Consider the following 10,368-nt stretch of genomic DNA (forward strand, 5'->3'; position numbering starts at 1 on the left):
CTACTGCATCAAATTAATCTGTTTGTATAAGCACTTTTCCAGTAATGATGTATAGCAATTCAGTATCAATAGATAAGATTAAATGAGTATAAAATCCTTTGCATGCCAATTTATCATGAGGGATATATATAAGATTGAATTGTAAACGGGTTATGTCATCACCAAATCGTATCAAAAGGCCGTCATAAAAAAATGGATATTTTATCTAAAAGCTAATGGACTATATTCTAATCAAGGTTTGAGATCTCCATTGGTCAAGAATAAATGGGTAAAGTTTTTTTTTTTTTTTTTTTTTTTTTTTTATTAATGAAAAAAGATGATTTCTTTAGGTAAACATTTTGTCTTCATATCTATTTTTGGAAATAATAATCCTTATCACAGAAATAAGTTATATATCAAAGAGTTAACACTGCTAAAAAATATATAAAATAGCCAAATGCCATGCTATTCCTTACACATGATTCATTTTGTTTTAACATTAATATTTGAAACTGCTTCACTTACATATCAATTTTGCAATGGAAATAAATGTAAACTAAATGTTTTCCTGAAAAAGAACAATTTGCTGAGCCATTTCATTACACAAACTTAAAAATAAAAAAAACACCATCACTTATAATATTTTCTTTATTGGATTATTTACACCAACTATACAAAAGTTCAATATAATACATCTCGTATAGTACTTTATATAACAATGTAGGCACTTCCTAATCACAGGCTTATAACAGAATAGAGGAAAAAAAACAGGCAGAAATTCTACACTTCAAGTCTCTGCACTCAAGCACACTGGGAACACCGGAGATCATGGAACAAAGGAACGGACACCCAGATGTAGGGAGTGCGATATTTGAGCCCCAAGATCTTCGAAATCTCTTGGTGAGAATCAGATTTCAGAACCTGGATCTCTGTGAGAATCGAGGTCTTAGAACCAAAGGTCTTTGTGAAATTTGTGTTTTAGATTAGATTATAGAGCCAAGGTCTTAATGAAATTTTAATCTAAAAATGAAGATCTGTGCAAAAATCGGAATTCGATCCAAATTCATGTAACAAATTGTATCTCTTTGAAAAAAATTCAAAATGTATGGCAAGAATTCTCGCAACAAACAAATCCTAAACCAAGTTCTTAAGAAGAAGAATTAGATCACAGTGCCCATCTTTGTGACAACTAGATCTTAGAACCAAGGCAAATTACAGAAAAGATTTTCAAACCATAAAGTTCTCTTCCATCCAAGGACATCTATAACCCTAAAAACCCAAGGGCTTGGATCTTTTCAGTCTTTAACAAAGGTCACTGACCTGATGTTCTGAAGGTGTGGGGGTGGGGGTGGGGGTGGGGGTTGGGGATGGGGTGAGGATGGGGTGGGGGGTTAAGCTTTTAGAACTAAAATTGTCACTCAACACAAAGCAAGGTATTGAACTGGAGTGTATTCTGTGGTTGATCATTTATGCTTGCGGCAAACAATTTTTGCATATCATGGCTATTCTCCTATCATGACAAGCAACATGGTCACTGAGAATAGAATAAAAGACTTCACATTATGTATAAATTATCTTTCCCATAAGAAAAAGTTCCATGTTCATATTAGTAATTCACAGCAACATACAGGAGAGTATATTAGACTTATTTCTTTCTTCTTCTAATGGCATCTGAAGTTAGTTAGTGTGAAATGAGAAAAAATACACTGGTTGAAATAGATTGTAGATTTGAATGACAATTATAACACTGACTTCAGCATTGTAGAGAAAAATGCTCATATTGACTTATTTGCTTTCTGATGTATTGAGAGCATCTTGCTAAAAAAAAATATATAATTTATGATTGCAGAAAAAAAAAAAATAAATAAGAAATTAAATAATCCACATGATAGTCACAACCAAGACACTCAGATTTTCTTAAAAGTCGATTTACAATGTCATCATTGGTTATTTTCCTCATTGCAAATCAACTTCTCAAATGAATATTATATGGCCTCCATCACCTTATCTTTTTCTTTCCACTGACTGATCAATGTAGTCCTTGAGTGTATATATCGGTAGAAAATGAGTACATATCCGACTGACTGCCTCTGGCTGGACTAACCAGAGGTTCTAGTCAACAAAATCATTAGCAGGGATTATAGCATCAAAACTGATTGACTGAATGTGGTGTAAACAAACTCAGTCAGGCTAAGTGGTTGTAAGCCAAAGGAAGGTAAGATGGGGGTATAAGAGAGAGGAGGTAGGGAGACAACAATCAACTGAACCAAACGTAAAGAGTAAGAGGCTACAAACACATCATTGGCCACCTGGGCCGTATCACCTTCAGACAAATGCTGTCCCTCCACCAACATAAACACAGTCATTATATATATATACATATATATATAAAAAAAAAAGAAAATTGACAAGATTTAGACAAATGCAAGTGACTGAAATGGTTACATCAACATCCAACAGTAACAAGTTAGCATCTTGCAGTTTAGCAATAAACTTATACACAAGCTATGATGTGAGATTAACAATTTTTCTGATTTCTTCCATCTTTTGAAATTAAGTGAGATATATACTGAGTATGGATAAAAGCTCATGAGAATCACAGGTGGTACAGAGAACTGGCTTGAATAGATTGCAGAAATCATGATAATTTCAGCTACAATTCAACACCCTCATTGGGGAATGGGAAACTTTGTTCAACATCTGTGTTGCTATTCGTCTTCCAACTAGCATTTTTTTATTCTTTTTTGCTTTCCAATGTCTTTTACTTCCTCTTTTCTCATACTAATAACAATAGTAACAGACATAAATTTAACGGAACAAATAATTACTCACTGTAATTTTACAAACAGAAAGGAATGAAAAAAACAACAATAATGAAGGAACTAACAATTACAGCAATTAAGTACATACAAAAACAAAAAATAAAAGTAAAGAAAAAAGGGCAAAAATACCAATACTAAACCAATCATTATCAATCATATTAAATTGACAGTATTTTCAGTGTCTTAATTAGTGTTTTTCTATAATAAAAAAAAAAAATAGATCTACAAAAACTAGAAAAGCACACAATTAAACTTAGATATGATTCACAGATATTGAAGAAATCATTACAAAATAATAACAAATAATAAAAAAAATGCAACTGCCATTGTAATATCTACAATTATACTTATGCAAATACCTGTGCAATATCCATGTACTCTCACTGTCCTAGTCCCAGTGGTACAACCCATTCCACTCTTTCGATATAGTCTTGAGCAAGATTTAAAGTGTTGAACACAATCTATAATGAGCAAGAAAGTTTGCTGAGCCTTATATCATGAGATGATGTGGAAGCACATAAAACAAAGCAAAAAAAATATATAAATATATATCTATACAAAAGAATGAGTATCACAAATCCATTCTTATGAGCCAGGTTCTTCTAAACCACAATTCCACAGAATTCTGATCCACATATCTCTAAATTTTGAGCTTAATGAAAGTAACTGTACCATCCTACCACATTCCTTCCCAAATCATCAATTCATACTTTTTCCAACATAATAAAACAAGAGGGAGACCAAAAATGATATATTCAGTCACAAACATCAGAGAAAAGAAAATCAACGTCACCACCTGCAAACACAGCACTGTGATTCACCAATTAAGCGTAGAAAAAGGGAGAGGGGGAAGGGAGAGAGTCCCTCCTGTCTCTCCTTTACTCCAAGACCCCCCGCACCCTAACTGTGGCAACCTGAACCTGCAGCATTTCACTTCTGAAACCGGTGAGAGGTTGGCTTGGCTAAGGAAGGGAAGTCCGAAGCGTTTTGGTCGTGCTTGTCCATGTGTTCAGAGTAGTCATCCTGGCTGAGGACTTGCTGACAAACTACGCAGACGGCGAAGACGGTGGAGCAACCCCGTCCTCCGTCCACTTTCCGGTATGCTGCCAGAACCTCCTGCAATAAAGACCAAAGAAGTAAAGAGCTGGTCTTTATGTCCTAGCCCTCTGCCACGCCATCATTTCTTTCATCTTTCCTCTTTGTGGGTGTGGGTGTGGGTGTGGGTGTGGGTGTGAGAGAGAGTGAGGGTGAGGGTGAGGGTGAGGGTGAGGGTGAGGGTGAGGGTGTGGGTGAGAGTGAGGATAAGGGTGAGAGTGAGAGTGAGAGTGAGGGTGAGAGTGAGGGTGAGGGTGAGGGTGAGGGTGAGGGTGAGGGTGAGAGTGAGAGTGAGAGTGAGAGAGTGAGAGTGAGAGTGAGAGTGAGAGTGAGAGTGAGAGAGTGAGGGTGAGAGTGAGAGTGAGAGTGAGGGTGTGGGTGAGGGTGAGGGTGTGGGTGAGAGTGAGGATAAGGGTGAGAGTGAGAGAGTGAGAGTGAGAGTGAGAGTGAGAGTGAGGGTGAGAGTGAGGGTGTGGGTGAGGGTGAGGGTGTGGGTGGGTGAGGGTGAGGGTGTGGGTGGGTGAGGGTGGGTGAGGGTGAGGGTGAGGATGTGGGTGAGGGTGAGAATAAGGATGAGGATGAGGATGAGGATGAGGGTGAGAGTGAGAGTGAGTGAGGGTGAGAGAGTGAGGGTGAGGGTGAGGGTGGGGGTGAGAGTGAGAGTGAGGGTGAGGGTGAGGGTGAGGGTGAGAGTGAGAGTGAGAGTGAGAGTGAGAGTGAGAGTGAGAGTGAGAGTGAGAGTGAGGGTGAGGGTGAGAGTGAGTGAACTGGCTTACTTCATAAAGCTAACCCATAGATCTTTGATTTAAAATGCTTTCTGAATGTTGTGGAATATTGATGTGTGTGATGTGCCTTCTTTTTAGTGTAATTGGCTAATAACTGAGGAGTTTATGAGGCTTTGATACATTTTGTTACATTTCTTTACATCTTATCTAACATTAACGCTGTGTCAAGCAACTGAAAGACCATGACAGTTAGCCATCAACATGGTGGTATTTATGGCTGCCATATTTAAAGAAAACAACAATACTAACCTGCTGTTTCTTGATGTCAGGTAAGAGAACCAAAAGCTCAGGGAGTATCTTGTGAAAGATGGACTTGCCCATGACTTCCCGGCACTGCTCGTAATACATCTGCCCAGAGAGGTCTCCACTGCGCAGCTGACCAGCCAGCATCTTGAAGCAATCAAACTTATCTTCGTCTCCTTTACACTCATCATGGATTGTCTTGATAAGCCTTTTGTTGCGAAGCTCAAACCGTGGCGGCAGCTGGAAGGTGTAAGTGGTGGTGGGTTGGGCCGTGAATGCTGACGTGGACACAGCAGCCTCAGAGGTGGGCGAAATTGCAAACTTCTCACCAGAGCTACTCGTGAAAGTCATGTCTGTTGCGCTAAAGCCTGGTGGAACCTTGGGTTTACTTGTGAATCCCGGTGGAGCAGTGTTCTTTGCTGGGGATGACCAGGTGGAAGTGGCCAGCGGGGACGGTGAAAACGATCCCCCCAAGCTCGGGAAAGCATCATCATTATCCAGCTTCGGAGGGGGTGCCCGCAAGGTGCCAATCTTCAACTCAGACTTTTTCCTCTCATTGACCATGTCACTGGTGATCATGTTCATGTTTGAGCTTGCTACGGGTGCCATAGACTGATAATCACCCAATTTCCCCATACTTAGGTCCACTGTAACTGCATCTTCATCACTGTCATCATCAAAGATGTTGTGCAAACCAACAGGCTTCTTCTTGGCGCTGGGTTTCGAAGGGCCATTTGACACACTGTTTGATGTGTTACTATTAGTACTTTGATTTGAGGTGGCACTGTTATTGCTGGTAACATCAGCTGCACTCTTGTTACTTCCCTTTTTCTTCTTCTTGCTCTTGGAACCAGGTTCTGTTCCATCCGCCGCTTTGGGCACCTGGTCAACTGTGTGTGTCCATGCATTGCTCACAGGTATTGTAACACTAGAGCGACCATGATAATTTTTCATATGGGTCTGACTCTCAGGATTTGGTGCTAAAGAAGGGAAGTCTTTTGGATTTAATTTCTTTCCAGGTTTCGAAGGAGGCGCAATGGAAGGGGCCCCAGCTGATGGCCCTAATGCTGGAAAATCTTTTTTCATATTTTTGGAAATATTAGCCGGTGCACTAGCTGGTGCACTTGGAGCAGGTACCGATGCTGTCGACCCCCAGCCACTCGACCCCATGCCAGCATTTGTTGTTTTTGTAGAAACAGAAAGAGCTGGAAAATCTTCTTCTAACCCTTTGCTTTTTGCCTTGTTATTAGCTTTACTTCGAAGAGTAATATTACTGCTGTGTGAAATGACACCAATGCGAGGGCCAGCACCATTTCCACTCTCACCTTCTGCACCTGAGCCTTTAGGCCCATTTGCCGCAGCAGGGACAGTGCGATTGTACTGTATCGAAACATTGCTGCTCCTTTGACCTGCATTCTGCCCGTCCCTCGTGGCTTTTTTCGTATTTACCTTAAGATGCACTGAGGTGGTGGGAGACGTTGGGGACTGAGCAGTGGCCTGAGCCGTGCTAACTGTGACACTGGTCGACCCTAAAGAAGGAAACTCTTCCTCCAGCACACTCCGACCCCTACCCCCTGAGGCCCTTACTGTAAATCGATTTTGTTTGGCCAAGTGCGACGCCATGGACCTATTGCCCCCTCCTCCTCCAGCCTCCCCCCCTGAACCTGGTCCACTGCCATTCAGGGAAGGGAAATCTTGCACACAGTTGATGTCGATGGAATGTTGCGTCACAGGAGGTCTGCCATCCATTTCATCAGGCAACTGCTGCTCCTCAAAGTCTCGATCTCTGTCTCGATCTCGCCTGGAATGCATAAAATCATATATCATATATCATATATCATATATCATATATCATATATTATATATTATATATTATATATTATATGTCATCCACCATCCACCATCCATCATATATCATATATCATATATCATATATTATAGACTATGTACTATGTGCAATGTACAATGTACTATATACTATAAACTATACACTATACACTATATACAATATACTATATAATATATATATATATATATATATATATATATATATATATATATATATATATATATATATTTATATATATATATATATATATATATATTTCTGAACTTATCTATTCATTCACCAATCCATCTGTCTAGCTATTCATAAATGCATATATCTACCTATCTATATCTTTATTTATTTATCTATCTGTGTATCAATAAATCTCTCTAACTTCTTATCTACTTTCCAATGACTCAACCTATCTGTATATCCATTTTTCCACCTATTTATTGGTATATGTCATCTACATGTTTTTTCTCTATAACGAACCACAACAGGAGCACTCTTACCTCCCTCCCCTTCCTCTTCCATCTCGCCCCCCTCGGCCTCCCCTCATCCCCCTTTCATCGTGCCGGCTGCTGTCCTGCTGCCGGTGGTTCAAAGTGAATTCTATGTCCAGCGTACGTGCCTGTCGGGCAGCTTGTTTGCTCAAGTTTGACGAGTGGTTTTGTGCCATATGAGCTGCAAGGTAATTCAGAAAGTTCAGTTATCTATGATATATGGCGTTAGGGACTCCAAGCGTCTGCTGTACCTCTTTCCTCGGGTAATATCATTTATATTTTTTTGCTATTATGGCTAATATTAAGGAAAGAAACTACTTGTCATCTTAACATGTTAGTGAAAGCTATTTCTGGGACTAGTAGGAGGTTAGTAGTAGGTAAAAGTTCATAATTGGTCATTAACCCTTTCCCGACGGGTGCACTTTCTACGCGAAGTCCCATATGCCGGGCGATTGCAATATTGCATTGAAATCGTCACAATAGCATGACGCCCCGGAACGGGAGTTTTTGGCTGTGTCACACGGGTGTGACGCACCGTCGTCATTGGGTTAATAAAAAATATCAACCACTTTATAACTCAAAATTTAAAATACTATATCAATAGAATTGTTGCTGTAAGAGAAAATGATTCTCTCTCTATCTATGTAATATCTATTTTTATTTTCTTTAACCCATTCATGCCGTGGGCATTCCAGCCTTGCAATGCCAGGGCTCTCAAACACACAGGCTTAAATCAATTAAATGATCGACGCTGTATGCCGGCACCCTGCGAACGGGCCCTTGAATGCGCGGTACCAATGGTGTACCACCCGTCAAGAGAGGGTTAATTAAGAAAAATTGAAGAATAAAAAAAAATGAGGAACAATCCGATCCCACTGAGAGAGGGTAAGGGGGAAATCTAGTTTCTCAGTCAAATTAAAAGACATTGAAAGATGTGTGTAGTATTCTATATGTGCAACTGCAGTCTGAATCATATTTTAAAGAAAAAGCCAGTAAACAGATATTTGGAAAAAATCTATTATTTTTGTTATTTTTATGGATTTCAGGTCTGAAATTTTGAAGGTAATTCTATTGACAGTAAATTAATTCTTTTTAATCTTTAAAATTCAATCTATTTGTGGCCAAATAAATAGTCACTGTCCTTAAGTCTCATTCTTCTGAATGGAATTCAAAGATTTTAGATTTTCAAGCATGATCTAGAATGCACAAAAGAGGAACAACTACTGATCCGTGTGTAAACCAAAGATTTCAACAAATTCTAAAAAACAAAAATGCAGTAACTAACATACTGAAAAATAATCAAATCCAATACCTTGTAGATCCAGTTTGGTACGAAATACTGAAGTAAACTGCTCTTCTTGGCAACCTCCCTCTTCACAAAGGTAATGGTCTGCGCGGAAATGATCTCGCAAGGCACTGTAGTCTCTGCAACATGGTAAAATGCCTGAATTAGTGAAATTATAACCTATATCTTCTACCTTAGGAATGGAAAGAAATAAAATAATAGAATCTTATTCCACTAAAGTATAACTATGTGCCCGTCCGTGTTAGTGTTAGCGCACACACACACATATGCACATGCATGTGCGTGTGTGTGTGTGTGCACATATGTGTTTGCATACGCGTGGGTGTGGGTGTGGGTGTGGGTGTGGGTGTGGCTGTAGATGTGGGTGTGGGTGCTGGTATGGGTGTGGGCACTGGTGTGAGTGTGGGTGCTGGTGTGGATGCGGGTGCGGGTTGGGGTGCAGGTGTGGGTTGGGGTGCAGGTGTGGGTGTGGGTGTGAGTGCGGGTGTGGGTGGGGGTGTGGGTATGGGTGTGGGTGTGGGTGTGGGTGTAGGTGTGGGTGTAGGTGTGGGTGTAGGTGTGGGTGTAGGTGTGGGTGTAGTATTGGTGTAGGTGTAGGTGTGGGTGTGGGTGGGGGTGCGGGTGTGAATGTGGGTGTAAGTGTGGGTATAGGTGTAGGTGTAGGTGTGGGTGTGGGTGTGGGTTTGGGGTGTGGGTGTGGGTGTGGGTATGGGTATGGGTATGGGTATGGATATGGGTATGGATATGGGTATGGATATGGATATGGATATGGATATGGATATGGGTATGGGTATGGGTGTGGGTATGGGTGTGGGTGTGGGTATGGGTGTGGATGTGGGTATGGGTGTGGATGTGGGTATGGGTGTGGGTATGGGTATGGGCATGGGTGTGGGCATGGGTGTGGGTGTGAGTGAGTGTGAGTGTGAGTGTGAGTGTGGGTGTGGGTGTGGGTTTGGGTGTGGGTTTGGGTGTGGGTTTGGGTGTGGGTTTGGGTGTGGGTGTGGGTTTAGGTGTGAGTGAGTGTGAGTGTGAGTGTGAGTGTGAGTGTGAGTGTGAGTGTGAGTGTGAGTGTGAGTGTGGGTGTGGGTGTGGGTGTGGGTTTGGGTGTGGGTTTGGGTGTGAGTGAGTGTGAGTGTGAGTGTGAGTGTGAGTGTGGGTGTGGGTGTGGGTGTGGGTTTGGGTGTGGGTTTGGGTGTGAGTGAGTGTGAGTGTGAGTGTGAGTGTGAGTGTGAGTGTGAGTGTGAGTATGGGTGTGGGTGTGGGTTGGGGTGTGGGTTGGGGTGTGGGTTGGGGTGTGGGTTTGGGTGTGGGTTTGGGTGTGGGTGTGGGTTTGGGGGTGTGGGTGTGGGTTTGGGGGTGTGGGTGTGGGTTTGGGGGTGTGGGTGTGGGTGTGGGTTTGGGGGTGTGGGTGTGGGTTTGGGGTGTGGGTGTGGGTTTGGGAGTGTGGGTGTGGGTTTGGGGGTGTGGGTGTGGGTTTGGGGGTGTGGGTATGGGTATGGGTATGGGTATGGGTATGGGTATGGGTATGGGTATGGATATGGGTATGGGTATGGATATGGATATGGGTGTGGTTGTGGGTATGGGTGTGGGTGTGGGTGTGGGCATGGGTGTGGGTGTCAGTGTGAGTGTGAGTGTGAGTGTGGGTGTGGGCGTAGGCATGGGTGTGGGCGTGGGCATGGGTGTGGACGTGGGCATGGGTGTACATGTAGGTCTCCATAACTCTCCTTCCCACTTACTCATAATACTGAGTATTGAGCGAGTCGGCATCACAGATGTGGCAGAAGAAGTGGTCACGCCGCAAGTGCCG

At 41.9% G+C, this 10,368-nt stretch overlaps 1 protein-coding gene across 1 annotated transcript in view; it reads right to left on the reverse strand.

Moving 5' to 3' along the window:
• Positions 1-613: 613 nt before the first annotated feature.
• LOC122267325 (E3 ubiquitin-protein ligase ZNF598) overlaps positions 614-10,368 on the reverse strand; it is a 17,142-nt gene continuing 7,387 nt past the window's right edge. The window contains exons 3-7 of the mRNA XM_086531786.1: positions 10,298-10,368; positions 8,568-8,680; positions 7,265-7,436; positions 4,931-6,725; positions 614-3,917 (exon numbers count right to left, since the gene is read on the reverse strand). The exon at positions 10,298-10,368 is cut by the window's right edge and continues 144 nt beyond it. Coding sequence (XP_086387912.1) covers positions 3,732-3,917; positions 4,931-6,725; positions 7,265-7,436; positions 8,568-8,680; positions 10,298-10,368 — 2,337 coding nt within the window. The 3' untranslated portion in view covers positions 614-3,731. The remainder of the gene's footprint in view (positions 3,918-4,930; positions 6,726-7,264; positions 7,437-8,567; positions 8,681-10,297) is intronic.

This window comes from Penaeus japonicus, unplaced genomic scaffold (assembly GCF_977035675.1).
Source record: "Penaeus japonicus unplaced genomic scaffold, GWHDUDI00000001_assembly GWHDUDI00000036, whole genome shotgun sequence".
Classification (NCBI taxonomy): domain Eukaryota; kingdom Metazoa; phylum Arthropoda; class Malacostraca; order Decapoda; family Penaeidae; genus Penaeus; species Penaeus japonicus.